A 22093-nucleotide genomic window follows, 5' to 3' on the forward strand; every position below is an offset into this window, starting at 1 on the left:
CAGTTGCATCAGTGCGCTTTCCTAATTGCCCAATCAAAAAAGCCACACACCATCGGGGAAACTCTGCTCAAAACCGCATGTGTGAAAATGACAGAAATAATGTGCGGGGCACAGGTGGCTTCGAAACTAAAAACTGTACCTCTGTCCAATAATACGATAAAAGACAGAATCGACAGAATGGCGAATGATGTTGAGAACTTGTTGGTTGCAAAGTTAAAGATGCACCCATTTTCTATCCAACTTGACGAAACGTCTACTGTGGCAGATGAAGCAGTCCTCATTGCATATGTGCAGTACATTGAAGACGGCGAAATAAAACAGGACATACTTTTGTGAACTAATTTGTCTACAACAACACGAGAAGATATTTTCCACGCGATTGACATGTACTTCACCAAGCATCACATTCACAGATGGAGCTGCTTCAATGATGGGAACAAAATGAGGGCTTCAATACACGTTTGAAGGAAAAGGCTCCCCACTGTCTTGTGTTTCACTGTATGATACACCGTCAAGCCCTGGCCAGCAAACACCTCTCTGATGAACTTAATGAAACACTGAAGACAGTTATAAGGATCGTTAACTTTATTAAAGAGGAGATGAAATCACCATTTTCGGATGTTAATGAACATGTCGCCAAATGGGCATGGGTAATGGATCCATTCACCGCAAAGGAGGTGTCACGAATACGGTCCATGAACTTCCATCTGCTTACCATCAGAGGTCACCCTTTCCATTACATTGACTCTCGCACTACACACTGTTGCACATCACCCCGGACTACATATCCCATCATTCATTGCACTGATTGCACTCAGCACGGATTGCACACAGCTGTTTCACATCACTCACTCACTATATATCACTCACTCAAACTACCATTCACTGCCGAGTATTGCTTAGCCTGTTAGTTTTCCTAGTTCCTGTTTCCTTCCCGTGTTTCCTTGTTTTGCCTTGCCTTGCCTTGTCGGTTTCCTCGGTTCTGATCTCTGCCTGTCTCCCTGGATTTATCCCTCTCGTCTCACCCGTGATTCTGTCTGCCGATCGTCGACCTACGCTAGCCCTAGGACTATTCAAACGGTTCTGGCTGGTGAAAGGACCCAACGTCGCACCCAAGCTTGCGCACCATGCTACAACCAGACTCATCCTGCCATTCGCCACAACATACCTGTCCGAGACTGCTTTTAGCTCTCTGGTAACCATCAAAACGAAGGCACGCAACAAGCTGGAAGTGCACAATGACTTTCGTCATGCCTAATATCCAATCTCTAGCCCTAGATATGCAGGTCCAGGGTTCACATTAAAAAAAAGTGACATGACATGTGGCCAAGTATGGTGACCCATACTCGGAATTAGTGCTCTGCATTTACCCATCCAAAGTGCACACACACTTTCTTGACCTGGTAAGGACTCTAGCCGCTGCATTTTGGACTACCTGTAGCTTGTTTATTGAAGATGCAGGACAACCACCTAGCAGTGCATTTCAATAGTCCAGTATAGAGGTCATGAATGCATGAACTAGCTTTTCTGCATCAGAAACAGGTAATATGTTTCGTAACTTGGCAATGTTTCTAAGATGGAAGAATGCTGTTTTTGTAACATGGGAAATATGATTTTCAAAAGACAAGTTGCTATCTAATATAACACCCAGATTTTTTACTGTGAGAGGAAGTAACAATACATCCGTCTAGTTGCAAATTGTTATCCAAGATATTCTGTGTATTGTCTTTTGGTCCAATAAGTAATATCTCTGTCTTATCTGAATTTAATAAGAGAAAATTATTGGTCATCCAATCTTTTAAATTTTTAACACTCTGTTAGCTTAGATAATTTAAAAGTTTCATCTGGTCATGTTGATATATATAGTTCAGTATCATCAGCATAACAGTGGAAACTAATACCGTATTTTCTAATAATATTACCAAGGGGCAACATGTATATTGAAAATAGCAGAGGACCTAGGACAGATCCTTGTGCCACTCCATATTTTACTGGTGATAATTGTCATGAATCCGGTCCATGAACTTCCATCTGCTTACCATCAGAGGTCACCCTTTCCATTACATTGACTCTCGCACTACACACTGTTGCACATCACCCCGGACTACATATCCCATCATTCATTGCACTGATTGCACTCAGCACGGATTGCACACAGCTGTTTCACATCACTCACTCACTATATATCACTCACTCAAACTACCATTCACTGCCGAGTATTGCTTAGCCTGTTAGTTTTCCTAGTTCCTGTTTCCTTCCCGTGTTTCCTTGTTTTGCCTTGCCTTGCCTTGTCGGTTTCCTCGGTTCTGATCTCTGCCTGTCTCCCTGGATTTATCCCTCTCGTCTCACCCGTGATTCTGTCTGCCGATCGTCGACCTACGCTAGCCCTAGGACTATTCTTGTGTTTTGCCCGCCATATACCTGTTTGCCATTGTTTGACCCTGCCTGTTACGACCACGTCTCTGTCTTCTGTTCAGAATAAAGCTTGCACATGGATCCACACGTCTCACGTCTCTGTCGCCCCGTTACAGGAGGAGGACGTGGAGTATTTAGAAGCGGAGGACGAGCTCTTGGATAACAAGTCTAATTCTCTTCTGAGGAGATTCTTTACCGAACACGGGTACAAACGGTTCTGGCTGGTGAAAGGACCCAACGTCGCACCCAAGCTTGCGCACCATGCTACAACCAGACTCATCCTGCCATTCGCCACAACATACCTGTCCGAGACTGCTTTTAGCTCTCTGGTAACCATCAAAACGAAGGCACGCAACAAGCTGGAAGTGCACAATGACTTTCGTCATGCCTAATATCCAATCTCTAGCCCTAGATATGCAGGTCCAGGGTTCACATTAAAAAAAAGTGACATGACATGTGGCCAAGTATGGTGACCCATACTCGGAATTAGTGCTCTGCATTTACCCATCCAAAGTGCACACACACCCGGAGCAGTGGGCAGCCATTTTTGCTGCGGCTCCCGGGGAGCAGTTGGGGATTCAGTGCCTTGCTCAAGGGCACCTCAGTCGTGGTATTGAAGGTGGGAGAGAGCGCTATACATTCACTCCCCCCACCTACAATCCCTGCCGGTACGAGACTCGAACCCACAACTTTTGGGTTATGAGTCTGACTCTCTAACCATTGGGCCATGCAATGGATATTGTTGTGTTTTAATTGTATGTATGCCAGTAATCTGTTATAGATGCATTTTTGTTTTTCGTTTTTTTTACAAAGTGCTGGATCTTCAGAAAACCTTGTATTTGTAAAGTATGCACTCTCTGGGGGTTGAATAATTTCGATTGCAACTGTGTGTGTGTGTGTGTTTATATATATATATATATAACAAAATTAAAAGTTTTTTTTACATCCTTTTTTATCAATTGTCACACCTTTAATAAAAATTTGGTAATAATTTTATTTGGTTGATGTAATGACACACGCTACTTAAAGTGTGCAAACATTTATTTGCCTAGTTATAGCGTGTTTGCGTATATATGAATGCATATGCGAGAAACAAATGCGATTAACTATTATTATTCTTTATTGCAGTGGTTCCCAACCCAGGGGTCGTTAATAATTTTCGAGGGGTCGCCAATTGCACTTGTTTAAATTTAAAATATATATATATATATATATATATATATATATATAATTTATAACAGCACGATAAATATTTCAATTCTAAATATTTTAAAAATAATTAATTTATGGAAAGAGAAGAAATTCTCTTAACGTCGAGAATTTTTTGCAGCGTATCGCGAGAATGGGAACGTACGCCGCAAAAAGAAAATGGCAGGTGAAATGCCATTGTTTCATGTTTTTAGTTTTTAGAATACAAAACCAATAACAAAACACAATAATACATTAATTATCTGATTAAATGATATTCATGTTAATAGATTTGAATTTGCTCCCGTTTGTTCATCAGTTAAAAAGCAGAGCCTGAAAAGAAAAGTCTTGTTCTTGTGAACCCTTGCATGTTGTTACAGGTTTTTAAGGTAATAAGTTGAAATGGATAGATGTGTTTGATATTTACATTAACAGAATATAATGTGCTGCTGTTATTTGTTCATCAGGTTTAGGAAAAAATCAATAGTTGCAAGTTGCAGCTAATGGTTTGCATTGATTAAAAACTGACTGTCACATTAAATGAAATGTGTTTGCTAGTGTGTTTGAATTGGGGGGGGGGGGTGTTCATTTTTTTTTTTAACTGTCATGATCTTCCAAGGGTCCCTTCATCCTCAAAGGCCACACCCATCCATTAAACCATTCAGCCAATCAGCTCACTGCACAAATTTTAAAATAACTTGAGCTACTTTCAGCTGTCGTCCCCCCCAACCCCCCCCCCCCCCGGGGTTGTGTGGGGGGGGGGGGGGGGGGGGGGGGGTCTTCATTTTTTATTATTTTTTTTAAATAGGGGTCTCCTGAAAAAAAGGTTGGGAACCACTGCTTTATTGCATATGCAAGTTCAATGGGCAGAGTAATACAGTGTTTACTCGAATCACGGAGTGAACTAAGAAATGACAGCAGCATATACGACCTGGATCTTCGTGCAGCAGGATAGTCAATACAATGTGAATTTAACAGCTTTATTTTGCCAGCTGGCAGCTTTATTCTTAACCCTGTGGAAGTCTTGACAGTTTACGGACGAATTAAATTTCTGCTTATTACTTTAAATGTCGACAACGCTTTCATATAGGCTCCTTAAGGTGCTTGCTGTGTGGAACATCGAAAAATATTCAGTAAAAATCGAAGAAAAGCCGGACGAAATGCATTTTAAGTCGTTGCGCTGCGTATTAATGTGTGAGGCGAGGGGGGACAAGATTTTCACGGGGGGTTTCGGTACAACAACACCGGATTTGCATGTCGTTTAGACGTACAGATATAGTCCTGGACCGACCGACGCAATATAGACATGATCTGCACGTCGGGCAGATGTCTCATGTTTGTGGAGTAAATTCTTGCCTTTTAATGTTTTACCACATGGAATACAACAGAATATTTTTTGAAAGGGACGTCTGCTGTCCGGATGAACCAATCACAGTCGGGATAATGGGGGTTTTAGTCATCCTTCAAAGTGATAGAAATCGAAACTGAAAGTAAATTCAGCTTCGGATAAAACGCCATTTCAGACAGCTGTAAACCAAGCTTAAGTTCCGTTTAATTTACCGGTAAGTCCATTCATTTAATTCTCATAACTTGTGCGATGTTATCGCATAAATGCCTCATTAGATGTGTGTGTGCGCCAGGCGCGGCTCGTCTATGGGCAGGCGGGGCAGAGCCGACGGATAACCATAGGGGCAATTGGACAAGTGCCCAGGGGTGCACCAAGCAAATAAATGTTCTGCGGTAAAACAAGCGATGTTTTCTCAAACGTCTAACGTTATCTAGCCGTGGGCTATACGGCTACCCTTTCATCAGAACGTAAGTTAGCTGAAAGTTTTGTTAAAAGTTTGTTTTTCTTAAACAGTGTATGCGTGATCTATCGCCAGATTCACACATAGGCTATAGCCTACTGCGTGAACCCTTGCGCTTTCGTTTCGACGGCCACATATTACTCAAACAGATTCTAGGAGCATGCTGTCGCGCAACTTCCGTCTCTTCAACTGAAATGCCTCGCTCATGGATGTGAGAATCCGCTACGGAGCGTCGATCAGCCCTGCGCTTTCACGTTTGGTCCAGGCGGCCCACCACCACTTCGAGAGAGAGAGAATATATTTTAAAATATAATTTATTCCTGCGATTTCAAAGCTGAATTTTTAGCATCATTACTCCAGTCACATGATCCTTCAGAAATCACTCAAATATTCTGATTTGCTGCTCAAAAAACATTTATTATTATTATTATTATTATTATGTTGAAAACAGCTGAGTAGAATGCTTTACATCAGAAGAACAGCATATATCTGAAATATAAATTTGTTGTAACATTATAAATGTCTTTATCGTCACTTTTGATCAATTTAAAGCATCCTTGCTACATAAAAGTATTCATTTCTATCACCACAGTCATGATACTGACTCAAAGCATTTTAATGGTATATGTATAATGTTACAAAAGCTTTTTATTTCAGATAAATGCTGATCTTTTGATCTTTCTATTAGATCTTTCTTACTGCTCAAAAATTTTTGACTGGTAGTGTATGTAGTGTCTTCTTCTCCTCCTGCCTTGCTCTTTGGCCCGCATCCCTCACCGCAGAGCAAGCCTGTTCTTGATAAATCTGCTGTGAAAACGTAACGTGGGAAATGCCGAAGAGGAAGAAGTTGGGGTGATGCGATCTTTATATCGGCAGAGCAAAATACTTCATGGCTCCGTCTATAGCGCATTGTGATTGGATGTTTTACTCTGACAATACAAGAGACAAACCAATGGGCCACTGGCTGCTCACTGTCCCTGCGTGATGGTCCTCGGCAAAAAAAGTCGGCCCCTTGAGTGCGTCGGCCCACCGGGAAAATGCCCGATTACCAATCCAGCCCTGTTTGCAGCCATTGGCAACCAAGAAAGGGGCAAAGTGTAAACGAGTGAGTTTGTAAGTTTTATTTTCAGTTCAAATCCTCACAAAAGTATATGTAGCTACATACAGTGCTTAACAAATGTATTAGACCGCCTTATTAGACCGCCCGTCAAAAACTTGTTTAAAACTAAAAATTGTGTTATCATTAGGCAAATAACAAATTGAAACAACTAAATAGTCTTTATTCTCTCATAATAACCAAAAACTAATAAACCAAAAAATATAAATAGGCTATTTTATTTTTATTGCGTATGGCCTCCTTTGGCCTTGATAAAAGCTTGCATTCTTGCTGGCATCATTTTTATGCACTTTTCCACAGTCTCTGTTGTTACCGACTTCCAAATAGTTAGTTGTTCCCAAAGACTTGCTTTTGATTAAACTTTTGTGCAATCTATCTTAGAATCATTCAATCCCAACAATAATTATATTTTAGCATTATAAACACTACTGTGACTAAAGATCTTACACATACTGGTGGATTAACCATTACAGAAACATAACAATGGTAATTTTGGTAATCACTGATACTTGGTTTAGGGCAGCTGTGGCACAAACCTATTTGGTGGTGGCCTAATAAATTTGTTAAGCACTGTATATGTAATTGCAAACAAGACCATGCACTCATTGTTGAATTTCTGAAAACACCCTTTTTACACAAGGGAGTGAAACATTAGAACATGTTTTTGTAAATTAAATATAAATGAATGAAAAATGAGCCGAGGGGAGCCGACCCGAGTTCTAGAGAGGCAGCAGGGTAGAGAGAGGAGGGGGACAAACACAGGACCGCCAGACCGACTAGACTAGAAAAAATAAAATAAAAACGATTCAGACAAACACAGCATGGACAGAGACGATCTAAGCTGCTGCACAACATGTTACGGACTGACACAAGATAGCATTCAAGAGGGCCAGATAAAGGGAAGAATAATGAGGACAAAACGAGGTGCAGGTGAGAAGGGAGAATTAGCTAACAGGGATAACGAGAGGGGCGGGGTGAACACCAGGATGACAGCAGAGCACATGGCAAGCCGTCAAAACAAGAGGCCATGTGCTCCATGATAACAAAGCCCAAGTAGACCTCACCGAAATCGTGACACAAATATGTTTCGGATTTTCTAGACTATTTTAAGTCGTAAAGTAAGCAGTATTATATTAAAATCCCGTGCATGGCTTTAGCAGGCATGTATACATGATACTAAGCGGGGCAGATGGTGCCTGAGACCACCTGAGCTCAACAGCGCCCCACAATTTTGCAACGTAAATCTGTGGTAAAAAGGGGAACTGCAGCGCGCTCTAATTTAGAGCCATTGGGGCAGATTTGAGACTGCCCTGCTTATTTTCACATTAACTTACGTAAACCTCGCTCCACCAAGACGATATCAATCCGCTTCAGCTATGTGTCTGCATCAGGTCAGTAATTTGCCATGTCTGTTTTTTTTTTCTTTGTGGAGTAGTGGATCAAATTAACAAAGTAGGCTATACGTTACATCCTTTAGTTTAAATGTGCTCACATGAATAGCCTTTATATGGTTCTGTTGTTTGTTTTGTTTATTCTGAGAACAGACGTATGATCGTCTTTCCTCACCCGAATTGCTCCACAACTTGTAACATTCTAAATCAACATTTGGAGGTGATAAATACTATATTAAGGCAATTATTATACAGCACTTTATGCATGTAGCATTACTTCAAGCCTGTCACTCAACATTAGTGCGCCACCCACAGGATAACGCAAGGACATCTCTGCCAAAATTTTTTCAGAGATTCGAATATAAAGCTTACAGAATGTTTTTCATCTACGCCCGGCGTAGACAATGCGTCCACGCTGACACATTCTCCCGCAGTGATGGCTGAGACGACTTCACGCTGCAATGGCTACATCTACTTATATAAAACTGAATTGCTCAAGACATAACAAGTGAAGCCACCGCACCATGTTTTTATTGAGTAAACATTTTCTAACAAGTCCACGGTTTTTATAGGCTATCTGAAGTCTCCCTGCACAGATTTCTTCAAACGAACATTAAAAATAAAGGCAGCAGGTTAAGTAAAATATAATGAATCTAATACAATGTTTCTTTCTATAAAGTAATTTTTTTTATCTGACTATCGAGTTTATGTACAATAAATGTCTTTCCTGAGGTAAATGTGACTTTACGTGACATTGTTTTACTGACATCTTTCTGTGGCTGAAAAACCACATTTATAGTTCGTATTTTGTGATAAAACTGACAGAATATGAAAGCTGATACTTTATTTCTGATTAAAAGTAACAAAGCACAAAACTTACTGCGATTATTGGATGGCAGGCACGCTACATAATGAATGAATTAAAGACGTGAAATATTTCCAAGCATTATAATTCTGTCCTTCCAAGCAAGATGTCGAATGGTACAGTTTCTTTTAATAATCCCAGATCATGTGTAATTACATGCTGTACAGAAATATAGTTTTTATTAGGTCAGTTACTGTCGGCAGTGTGGTATAGCCTAGTCTACACCGAGCTTCGATTGATATCACTTATCCTTCCCGAAAAGACCATAAACATTACAGTTCACGTCTGCAGTAATAATTAACTAACAGACATGAATCCTAAAAAACTAATAATGTCCGTGCAAATCATGACTTTTCACTTTATACCAGTGTTAATTTTGACAGCAAATTTTGATTTAGTTTTAGTCATAGTCTTTTGACTAAAATGCCATTTAGTTTGAGTCATATTTTAGTCATCTGAATTGTTTTTAGTTTTAGTCGACTAAATCTACAGTAAATTTAGTTGGCTAAAATCGAATGGGTTTAGTTACAGTGCATTTATTAAGCATTTCTCTAAAATTTCCAAACTCATTATATAGCTTTGATATTAAAGTTTTTTCATGATAAACACCGATTTAACTGCGGTGACACACAACATGCCTTTATGTTAAAATTATTAAAACCACTTCTCATAAAGAACAAGAACATGGTCTTCTTTTTAATTAAATACCAATGGTTATATAGGCGAATTATGCATTCTTTATAGCAACTTGTTTACCATATTCTTCATTCTTTCAAGCAGACATATTTATTTCTATAAATAAATGTAGATTAATCTGTAGGGCTACTAAAGTTTTTCAGTCAAGAGCAGTGCGTGATTTTCTGTCTTTCTTTCTTTTGTTGCTTGATTAACATCAATGGCTCAGACAATAGCAACTAAATTAGGCTGCTGTCCTTTTAAAACCGAATGCACAGATGCAATGGATGCAATGTACTGATACACGTTCTCCCTGCTGTTTACGTTCACTTAAGACATAATCCACTGTGTTTACGTGAATACTCATCAAAACGGACAATTCAACATAATTTTGTGTATAATTCTCCGTTCATGCGATGTGAAAGAGTACTCGCGCGCTGTGAGACGCGCTTCCTGTGTGTGTGCTTCAGTGTCTGCGCTCAGAAAATCGGACCGAAATTAGTTCTCTCTTGCGTCGTCAGATTTATCCATATGTCTGCTCTTCTCTTACTCTCACATATTGACATTTTTGAGCGTTTTATGCGACGTGCAGCAAGTGTATGTTAGCTTATGTCCCACCGGTTCATATGTACGCATCTAATCTCCGAACCACGCAGCAGATTCGTTTTGAATGAATCTTTTCCCAAATCGTCCCTCCCTAACATTTTCGTCTCGCTTTTATTCGTTGACGAAAATGTCAATAAATATTCGTCATAGTTTTTGTCATTCAAAAATAGTTTTAGTTCGTTATAGTTTACGTATAACGAACTAAAACTACATCTACCTCTGACTAGGCGTAAGATTTAGGGTGCTTTCACACTTGGTTTGATTGCTTGGTCCGAACCCGAGTTTGATTGCTCCCCCCCTCCCCCTGCCCCCGCTGGACTGTGTTCACATTATATTATTTGGGTCCGAACCGCGGTTCATTTGTGTCATCAAGCCAGCAGCTGTTTACCCCGTTGCTTAGTAATGATGGCGCAGGAGAAGACGGCAAAATGCATAGCATTGCTCTCTTCAATTTCATATTTATGTTTTTGAACCGTTGGTTTTGTTTCCAAAGCTTCAGTACATAACGGCACTTACGTCTGCCTTACGAATGTACTGCAAATGCTTTAAAGTACTCTGAAGGTGAACAGAAATGAGATATACAGCTCTCTGCTTGCAGCGCGTCAGTCATGCTTGTCAAGAAAGTGAGTGAAACGCACACAAACACACATTTTTATCAAATAATACGTCATTAATAGCGGTTCACTTCTGTGATTTGGTACGATTGCGTTCACATCAGCAGCGAACCGTACCGGAGTGCACTTGAACCGTACCCCAGACCACACTTTTTAAGCGGACTCGGGTACGGTTCGCGGGTGCGCACCCGAGTTCGGAAGACAGCGTTCACATCATCCAAACGTATCGAACTCTGATGTAAATCGAACCCGTGTGCGCACCAAAAGTGCTAGTGTGAAAGCACCCTTAGTCTCAGACGTAGCACTACGCCGAGATGGTGCAATGGGTATAAATTCTACGCACGACTTTAAGCGCATTTTATGTCCAGCCTAGCCTTACAAGCAGGTGTACATCCAGCTGGTGCAACCGGCCTCAGGTGAGCAGTTCGCAAAAATAGAATACAGAGCATATGGCTTAATCCAAATTTGGACTTACCTCTCATTCATTATAAATCCAAATGTTTCCATATTTTTGATGTAAAGTTTAGTTAAACAATAATTTATTATGTAAACAAGCCTTTGTACTTGACCCATGTCTAATATATAACAGCAACTTTTACACACACAAAAATGTGTTTGGCGTATCACCGCGGGCCGGCGGTTGTCACGCTGGGCAGTACAGCTATACTATTTACAGTATATAATACTATAAATATTATTATTTTGTCAATCCATTATTTACATTAGTTATATGTTAGTTGCACAAACTAATTTTAGATGACCTTTCAGATGTATTTTACTATAAAAATCTTTAAAATCTATAACATTTCCGCTAAAATATGTTTTCCTGGTATCAAGACAGGCACCCTGTGTAATTTTGGCCAAATTAAATATACATTTCTAACCTTATTAAATGTATGTAATTTATAAACTTTTTCAAACTCTTTAGTTAAAACAATACATTCAATAATAAGACAAAATCAGTAAAAATTACTAACCAATCAAATGAAATCAGTATCAACTAAATTCATCTTTGCACTTTGTATGTACTCTTTTGGAGAAGAAAATGTACACGCTTTTGAGTGTGTAGTAGAAGTGTAGGCAAGCTTTGGGACATAGTATCACGTCAAACAATTGCTTCTTTAATGAACTGCTTTGTCGCATAGTTGCACACACCGTGTCAATGTAAACGGGCCTGTCAACTAGTTGTTAATGACATTAATGTCATAATTGGTCAGTGTAATCTAAAGGCCTTTGCGATGTTAAATTGCGAAGATCTTGAGTTTTCGTTAACACTAGAACCGCCAGGGGTCATTGTATACCTAAAACCGCCAGCAGGTAAATTTTACCCACGCACATGGCTACTGTTTTTATATGGCTAAAGAACATATTATTTCACTGTATTATGCCACTGTCTGCACAAAGAAGCATCTAGAGTTGTGTAAAGATTATATCTAGACATCAACAATTTTTGTCCTGTTGTGTTCCAAGGCTTTTTTTATGCAGGCTACACTAATTACTTTTCATAACGGTCAATATAAGCTAAACAAGCCTGCACTGACGAGAATTAGAAGGAAGTAAATACATATGTGTAATATTATAATACTGTGTCATGAATCAATATATTAAGATAACCCATGTTATTTAAAGGTCACATATTTTACATAACATATTTTAGGTTTTGATGTCCTTAAGAATATAAATCTGCGGTATAAGTACCAAAAACCATCTCAATATATTTTTACAGCTCCTTTCTCAGGAGCTCTGCTGAGAACAGGTCGATTTTGGCCTGTCTAATTAATATTCATGAGCCTCTCTTCTGATTGGCCTGTTGTTTTCTGAGTGACGCATGGCCAGGCCAACCACTAGGGTCAGCCGACGTCACAGAGCTAGCTGGAGGCAGCAAAACAAAAGGGAAAAATGGAGGCGGCCCATTCAAACCAGCGCAGATTCGGCTACATAAGGAGCTTAAAATATCATCTTGTTGTGATGTTGGGTGCCAGAATCGACGTAATACAGCCTCAAATTAGAAATTTGATCGCATATCTGCTGCCACCGCCAGACAAAAAAACCGACGACAGCTGTGGTTAAACGAGATAAAACGAGCAGACTGGACAGAAACGATCGCCAAAAATGCTCGTGTTTGCTGCACACACTTCTTATCAGAAAAGGTTCAATAAAGTATTGTCTTTTGTTGTTATGGACATGTCTACAAATTTCCCTATACACGTTAGATGTGATCCACCTCATAGTAACAATCCTGTCAGATCGTCCATCCTTCGAGTGAGAGTGTAAGTTGAGTTTTCGTGGTTAAAGTTAACCTTTTCGACATGTTTCCTTGTTGTTGTTGCTCAGCAATGGCATGGACGCAATGTTGTCTGGGGGTTTGGCAAAAGGAGAGTGGGACTGTGGGCGGTGCTCGGGGTGGTGACTGAAGGCGGTGACTGTAGTTCTGACGTCAACTTTTTACGGAAGTCACAACGGTTCGTGAAAAATCACAGCTACTTTATGCAGGCTGTGTGCATTTGAATATGGACTGACTGTTTTGAAACTTGTATGGTAGTTAAATAGCCCCTAGACCTCAGTTATCATGAAAAAGCTAGGAAATTTCAGTTTTGAAATTATGGGACCTTTAAATGACTAAAATAGCCTATAGACAATAATGAGCAATAGCAATTCACCACACTGTATGATGCGATGACAAATTCAGGCAGCACAGCTTCACCTAATTAATTATTAATTTGATTAGTTATATCATTTATAATTTTAATAAGAGAACAACACCAATAAACATCGGGTAATAAAAAAAATGGTTTTATTCATTACATCATAGTAGAGGTCTACACGGGTCCAAAAATTCGTACCCGAACCCAAAGAGACCCGTAAATGTGCTACACCGAACCGACCCGGACCCGTCTATTATTTTGAAAGTTGGACCCGGGCCCGTGCAGAACCGAGAAATGTCAAAAATATTCTTGCCCGGAACCGACGCGGACCGTCAATTTGAAAGATGGACCCGAACCCGGCCGGGAAGACACTGACCCGACTGGACCCGATCGGCACATATTCCACAGCAAATTGCTATTAACAAGTCGACATTTTTTGTATCACGAGTCAATTTGCATAATAATTTAGACTGTTTGCCCATTTGGATTATAATAACGATTGCTCGTCCAGTGCCATGGCTGCTGACGTTAGCTTTACTTATTTGCTATCATCTCTGTGCTCTCTGAGCAAAAATTTTAGATATAACAACAAGACGGTTCATTCATAATATTATTTTAAAAATAATCAATAATAACTCATATCACTCATGAAGTCATCCATTATCACCGTGTGTGTGCATTAACTCCGCCCACCCTGCTTCTGATGATGTCGCTTGGGTTTTTTTATTATTTTTTTCCCCACCTTATTTCAAATTACCGACTCACACTTTTCTCATCCTAATTTTACAAGTTGAAAGTTACAAAACAACACACGCACAGCGCTGACTGACTGTGTGTTCTCCGAGTCCGATCGACTCGGGTATTACACACAATGTTAAACAGACCAGGGACCCGAAGCAATAGATTGGGACTGGACCCGGACCCGGCTGACCATTTAAAATATAGCCCCGAACCCGTACGGATCCCGGGTCGGGTCTCGGGTCCTCTGTGTAGACCTCTACATCATAGATCAGATATTTTTCTTTTTCAGGAAATGGGCAGACTAGAATAAATAGCAACACAGTAGCGAACAATAAACAATAGAAATGACAAAACAAAAATATAAATGTTCAAACTTTGGATTAATTATTTAGAGTCGGCTAAATCATCTAAATATGATATCTGGATCGCTGTCAGATGCTGAGCCCCAGGACGCATCACTTATCTCCCCACCATCAGACTCTCCATCACTCACGGCATTTAGTGCTTCTAATACCTCTTCAGCATTCATAAATCTCTTTTACTCATTGTGACTTTCTTTATGAAACTGATAACTGCTAATTCAGTGAGTGAAAGGCGTTGCCTAGCAATGTACAATGTTAAAACAAGCGGCGCGAAAACACAGGCATTATATAGGTGGGTAAATTTGACCCGCTGGCACTTATAGGTATAAATGCCCCATTTTTTGATCTGGTTTTATCTAAAGAATTTTTAACACCAGGGTATTGTAAATTACACAATTTTAGTAAAAGCCAATGACTGGGAGACTTGAATGTTTTATTGAAAGTCTGTTATGTACATTTGAAAAATTTACCCCGTGGCGGTTCTAGTGTTAAAGTGCATGTCTGTGGCGGCCTGATAAATTTTGATGTTTCACCATGGAAAAGGAAGTTGTTGTATTGCTATACAATGTCCGATCTGTCCCAAACTTCACATGTTTGATAAGAGTCCTGGCCTGAAGACATTTACATGCCAATATGCAGTTATAGTCGTTGTAACGAACTCCTCCTAGAGATTTAAAGGGTCATGAAACCCCCTGTTTCAGCACTGGTTAGTTCTCACCACAGTTTTAAAAAATGCTAAAAAAAAGTGGGCATGGTGCTCTGAGGGAAGAGGGGAGACAGACAACACACACGCAGAGCTTAGCGTTCTGACAGTTTAATTTCGCTCCCATCGAGTTAAAAATACAAATAAATGCACAGCCATTTGCACTCTGCATCGAAAACATATATATGAGCGTGCTGTTGCACCTCTGATAACCTTTTAGGCTTATTCTGCTGCGTTTATACAAGCCTTTTGACGGGTTGTGTCACGGAGCTGTAAAAACGGTTACACTCACTAAGTGAATGAATCGCGTTTGTGCCAAACTCTTATTACAAAGCAAAAACAAACACTCCTTCGATCCATGAACGTTTCTCTCAGTTAATGTACGCGGTCTCGCAGTCTGAAGCGTCTGTCATAACAAATCAACACATGCTGTTGTGAATAATTAAGCGAAGCATCTTCTAATATGATAAGAACACACAGTCTCATGAATAATTTAATAGACACTGACGCCTCATCGATGTACTATAGTCCTTTACCGCGTCACCAATTGTGACGTCAACACGATGTAGCTTTTAAACCCTGAAGATGAAAATAGCACAAAAAAGCTTAAAATTAGCCAGTTTTCTCTCACAATTAGAACTATCGAATGCTAACATTGTCTTCTATGATGTGCAACACAAACACCTCTGCTAAAATCTCAGAAAAAGTAGTCTGGGGTTTCATGACCCTTTAATGACATCAACATTATATTTGGTCAGTCTAATCTAAAGCCCTTTGCGATGTTAAATTGTGAAGATCTTGAGTTTTCGTTAAAGCAGTGGTCGCCAATCCGTCGATCGCGACTGGTAGATCTTTATCACTGTCCACTGGGGTTATATTAATGTATCACTGAAGGGAACTGTCTTGAGAAAAGTTTTGATGGCAATGGCATTTTCTTCTCCGTATAAAGCGCAGCGCTGCTTTGTTTACAGCGGTAAACAAGGAAATGCTATATAAGCAGTGTTTGAAAGAAGATGAGAAGTGCTTAAGGTTCATAAGCAGTGTTGCCAAGTCCGCGGTTTTCCCGCGGAATTGGGATAGTTTAACATTGTTGCCACGGGTTGTTGTTCATGTCCGTGGGTTGAAGCGACCCCAATAATGTGATATTTAGCCCCTGGAATATGAATTTTACTGGAAGATCCCCGCCGAAAAACGTGTATTTTACCCCCGGAATGCAATTTTTTTACAGGGGAATCCCCCTCGAAACGCCATTGGACAAGTTTTATTACAAAAACCTGACAACCCTGTTCATAGGCGCCACCTGCTGTCAGAGAGTGCGTCTCATTCAGACCTGCTGTTGTTTCGTGCAGATGTTTTATGTAGCAAATAAATAACTAACGCCTAATGTCAGACGATTCTGTTTTTGTTTTACATCCTGAAATTAATCTAAATCAAATCAAAAACAACTGCCCGTGCAGATCGTGATTAAAATGCAGTGGTTGCCTCTAATTTCAAATGGCTAGATATTTTTGTTTAAAGCCAGTTTGTTTGTTATAACGCAAATAGCCAATAAATAAATTTGCTTTAAAATCAGTATCAGAATCCAATTTGCAAGATAAAAAAAGAAATAAAGAAAAGAAAATCTGAATCAGCTATGATCGGCGCATCACTAATTAAAATACTAAGTAAAGGCCTCAAATTTGAAGTACAATCTGGGATGTCTTTTTCTATAAATTCTTCAATAGGTAGATCTTGTCTTTCATAAAGGCTGAGGTCAGGGATCTTGGGCCTAAAAAGGTTGGTGACCACTGTGTTAAAGGGTGTGTCTGTGGCGGTCTGACAAAGTTAGATGTTTCGCCATGGGAAAGGAAGTTGTTGTAACTCAGCCATACAATGTCCGATCTGATCCAAACTTCACATGTTTAATAAGAGTCCTGGCCTGAATACATTTAAAGGTCAATATTAAGTTATAATCATAGTACCACCTGCTGGCAACAGGAAATGACTTGTTTTACAGTAACTTAAACATGCAATGTCTGATCTGCACCAAATTTAACATGTTTGATAAAAGTCCTGGCCTGAAGTCATCTACATGCCAGAATTCAGTTAATAGTCATAGCGCCACCAGCTGGCAGCAGGAAATTTAGCGCATATAAATGACATTTATATGCGCTACATTTCCTGCTGCCAGCTGGTGGCGCTATGACTATTAACTGAATTCTGGCATGTAGATGTCTTCAGGAGGAATATATCAGTTATAGTCATAGCGCCACCAGCTGGCAGCAGGAAATTTAGCACATAAAAATTACTTTGATATATTCCTCCTGTATGTACCACTTTAAATGCATATTGCCCACCTTTCACTGTTTTCCTAAGGCCACCGGGTGGAGGTGGCTCTGGGTGCGAGGGCCCTTTCAATGCTGCTTGCAGCTTTAATGTTTATTACAATTGTTCATTAATTTTCTGTTATGTATCATTTATGTTTTCTGTGTTTGCAAATCTAGGGCTGAAAATCACAATTAAATTATAGAAGAACACTGGCTCTAAAATGAGTCACAATGAGGAGAGAGAGGAGGCGGATATTGTTCACTATCAGAACCAAAATGCAGCATCTCCAGAGCCCAGCTGCGTGTCTATAAAGAGTGACGTATCCATCAATCTGCCTCCTTATCTCAGTGATGGGCCAGTGACCATTGACCCCAGGTGAGACAATAACCATTGCTGGAGTCAAGAGATAAAATTTAAATATCATTGATAAAAAAAAAAGTTATTTATATTTTTCTCTTCCTTCTAGTGATATTGAGAAAAAGAGATCAGAATCTCCAGAGCCTAGCTGTGTTTCTATAAAGAGTGAGTTATCCATCAATCTGCCTCCTTATCTCAGTGATGGAGCAGTGACCTTTAACCCCAGGTGAGACAAAAAAAACAATGCTGGAGATGAGACACATCCTGCATCCCAATTCATCTATTTATACTATGCCTAAAAGTATGTTACTTAGTTGTGAAGAAAAAGTACACACTTTTGAGTGTGTAGCAGAAGAGTAACACGAGCTTTGGGACATACTATTACATCATACAATTGTATCTTAAGCGGATGATCTGTCGCATAGTTACGCTCATCCTGTCACTGTAAACTGGCCTGTTAATCATCTTGTCACAGTTAACATACTCCACATTTCATTTAAAGGTGCAGTAGGAGATCTTGAAAAATGCTAACTTTAGCCTGATAGCACTGAAAGCGAATGTCCCACAATCCCTGCAATCGCCGTCCAAAGCCACGTCCCTTGAATGGATTTACGCCCACAGACCAGAACACCAGCTTTGGTCAGTATTTAGTAGAAGCACCCTTTTGATCTAATACAGTCATGAGTCTTTTTGGGAAAGATGCAATAAGTTTTTCACACCTGGATTTGGGGATCCTCTGTCATTCCTCCTTGCAGATCCTCTCCAGTTCTGTCAGGTTGGATGGTAAACGTTGGTGGACAGCCATTTTTAGGTCTCTCCAGAGATGCTCAATTGGGTTTAAGTCAGGGCTCTGGCTGGGCCATTCAAGAACAGTCACAGAGTTGTTGTGAAGCCACTCCTTCGTTATTTTAGCTGTGTGCTTAGGGTCATTGTCTTGTTGGAAGGTAAACCTTTGGCCCAGTCTGAGGTCCTGAGCACTCTGGAGAAGGTTTTCGTTTAGGATATCCCTGTACTTGGCCGCATTCATCTTTCCCTTGATTGCAACCAGTCGTCCTGTCCCTGCAGCTGAAAAACACCCCCACAGCATGATGCTGCCACCACCATGCTTCACTGTTGGGACTGTATTGGACAGGTGATGAGCAGTGCCTGGTTTTCTCCACACATACTGCTTAGAATTAAGGCCAAAAAGTTCTATCTTGGTCTCATCCGACCAGAGAATCTTATTTCTCACCATCTTGGAGTCCTTCAGGTGTTTTTTCATGTGTCTTGCACTGAGGAGAGGCTTCCGTCGGGCCACTCTGCCATAAAGCCCCGACTGGTGGAGGGCTGCAGTGATGGTTGACTTTCTACAACTTTCTCCCATCTCCCGACTGCATCTCTGGAGCTCAGCCACAGTGATCTTTGGGTTCTTCTTTATCTCTCTCACCAAGGCTCTTCTCCCCCGATAGCTCAGTTTGGCCGGATGGCCAGCTCTAGGAAGGGTTCTGGTCGTCCTAAATGTCTTCCATTTAAGGATTATGGAGGCCACTGTGCTCTTAGGAACCTTAAGTGCAGCAGAATTTTTTTTGTAACCTTGGCCAGATCTGTGCCTTGCCACAATTCTGTCTCTGAGCTCTTCGGGCAGTTCCTTTGACCTCATGATTCTCTTTTGCTCTGACATGCACTGTGAGCTGTAAGGTCTTATATAGACAGGTGTGTGGCTTTGCTAATCAAGTCCAATCAGTATAATCACACACAGCTGGACTCAAATGAAGGTGTAGAACCATCTCCAGGATGATCAGAAGAAATGGACAGCACCTGCGTTAAATATATGAGTGTCACAGCAAAGGGTCTGAATACTTAGTACCATGTGATATTTCAGTTTTTCTTTTTTAATAAATCTGCAAAAATGTCAACAATTCTGTGTTTTTCTGTCAATATGGGGTGCTGTGTGTACATTAATGAGGAAAAAAATTAACTTAAAGGATTTTAGCAAATGGCTGCAATATAACAAAGAGTGAAAAATTTAAGGGGGTCTGAATACTTTCCGTACCCACTGTATATTCCTCCTGAAGACATCTATATGCCAGAATTCAAAGTCATTTATATGCGCTACATTTCCTGCTGCCAGCTGGTGGCGCTATGACTATTAACTGAATTCTGGCATGTAGATGTCTTCAGGAGGAATATATCAGTTATAGTCATAGCGCCACCAGCTGGCAGCAGGAAATTTAGCACATAAAAATTACTTTGATATATTCCTCCTGTATGTACCACTTTAAATGCATATTGCCCACCTTTCACTGTTTTCCTAAGGCCACCGGGTGGAGGTGGCTCTGGGTGCGAGGGCCCTTTCAATGCTGCTTGCAGCTTTAATGTTTATTACAATTGTTCATTAATTTTCTGTTATGTATCATTTATGTTTTCTGTGTTTGCAAATCTAGGGCTGAAAATCACAATTAAATTATAGAAGAACACTGGCTCTAAAATGAGTCACAATGAGGAGAGAGAGGAGGCGGATATTGTTCACTATCAGAACCAAAATGCAGCATCTCCAGAGCCCAGCTGCGTGTCTATAAAGAGTGACGTATCCATCAATCTGCCTCCTTATCTCAGTGATGGGCCAGTGACCATTGACCCCAGGTGAGACAATAACCATTGCTGGAGTCAAGAGATAAAATTTAAATATCATTGATAAAAAAAAAAGTTATTTATATTTTTCTCTTCCTTCTAGTGATATTGAGAAAAAGAGATCAGAATCTCCAGAGCCTAGCTGTGTTTCTATAAAGAGTGAGTTATCCATCAATCTGCCTCCTTATCTCAGTGATGGGCCAGTGACCATTGACCCCAGGTGAGACAATAACCATTGCTGGAGTCAAGAGATAAAATTTAAATATCATTGATAAAAAAAAAGTTATTTATATTTTTCTCTTCCTTCTAGTGATATTGAGAAAAAGAGATCAGAATCTCCAGAGCCTAGCTGTGTTTCTATAAAGAGTGACTTATCCATCAATCTGCCTCCTTATCTCAGTGATGGAGCAGTGACCTTTAACCCCAGGTGAGACAAAAAAAACAATGCTGGAGATGAGACACATCCTGCATCCCAATTCATCTATTTATACTATGCCTAAAAGTATGTTACTTAGTTGTGAAGAAAAAGTACACACTTTTGAGTGTGTAGCAGAAGAGTAACACGAGCTTTGGGACATACTATTACATCATACAACTGTATCTTAAGCGGATGATCTGTCGCATAGTTACGCTCATCCTGTCACTGTAAACTGGCCTGTTAATCATCTTGTCACAGTTAACATACTCCACATTTCATTTAAAGGTGCAGTAGGAGATCTTGAAAAATGCTAACTTTAGCCTGATAGCACTGAAAGCGAATGTCCCACAATCCCTGCAATCGCCGTCCAAAGCCACGTCCCTTGAATGGATTTACGCTCACAGACCAGAACACCAGAGACAACATTACAATAGGCTATATCAGCGGTTCCCAATTCCAATCCTCGCACCCTCCTGCTTTGCACATTTCATTTGTATCTCTTATCACGTGCGACGTTTGTTCTATTCGACCGTGAGTGCCCTGGCGAAGTGGGGTGTTACATTCAACACAACACTCTCATCTACACGTTACATTCAAAGGGCATTAAAGTGCGCAAGACGTGAATTTATATTGTATTTATTTACAGAGGTATATTATGTCACACTTCACACTTCTCTAGCAAGTTTCGTCTGTGTGTGAAGACGCTGCACAGCGCAAATTCGTCAATAAATGTTCCGAACGGATTTCCCCTGCGCGAGGACTGGAATTGGGAACCACTGGGCTACATCATGTGTCATTCACCGGTGAGAAAACTTTATAGTACAGTTAGTAAAAGTACTACAATTCCATGAAGGAAGATCGGCTTGTTGATGTTTGTCTGCCATTCTCGCTCTGTCTGCACAGCGTGCGTGAATGCGCTGATGACGTATTCTGTCTGCGCGAACTGTGTGCGCAGAGGTATGCAAATACATATGTTGACAGTAGGGCTGGGTAAAAAATATTGATATCTCGATATTAATTGATTCTCTTTTTTACGGAACGATATTGATTCTTAAATCCCATGAATCGATTAGTCTGGTAGTCTGTTTTCAGTTAATGGATGGAACATTGAAGGACACTTCCCATCCAATATATCGCAATAAGCATTGTGCTTTGGTGCTTTTAATATGAAACAAAGTCCCAGGTTTCAATTTATGTCTATTGTATTGCAGTATTCAAACAATAAATGCCGTTTTGGCGCTGTTTAATGTGGAGTGACAGATTGCTGTAGC

The 22093-nt window shown here is 40.2% G+C and overlaps 1 protein-coding gene across 1 annotated transcript in view; it reads left to right on the forward strand.

The window, feature by feature from the left end:
- Positions 1-5097: 5097 nt before the first annotated feature.
- LOC107563532 (NACHT, LRR and PYD domains-containing protein 3-like) overlaps positions 5098-22093 on the forward strand; it is a 67486-nt gene continuing 50490 nt past the window's right edge. The window contains exons 1-3 of the mRNA XM_016248432.1: positions 5098-5165; positions 17614-17812; positions 17904-18020. Coding sequence (XP_016103918.1) covers positions 17658-17812; positions 17904-18020 — 272 coding nt within the window. The 5' untranslated portion in view covers positions 5098-5165; positions 17614-17657. The remainder of the gene's footprint in view (positions 5166-17613; positions 17813-17903; positions 18021-22093) is intronic.

Source organism: Sinocyclocheilus grahami, unplaced genomic scaffold (assembly GCF_001515645.1).
Source record: "Sinocyclocheilus grahami isolate Dianchi unplaced genomic scaffold, SAMN03320097.WGS_v1.1 scaffold878.1, whole genome shotgun sequence".
Lineage (NCBI taxonomy): Eukaryota > Metazoa > Chordata > Actinopteri > Cypriniformes > Cyprinidae > Sinocyclocheilus > Sinocyclocheilus grahami.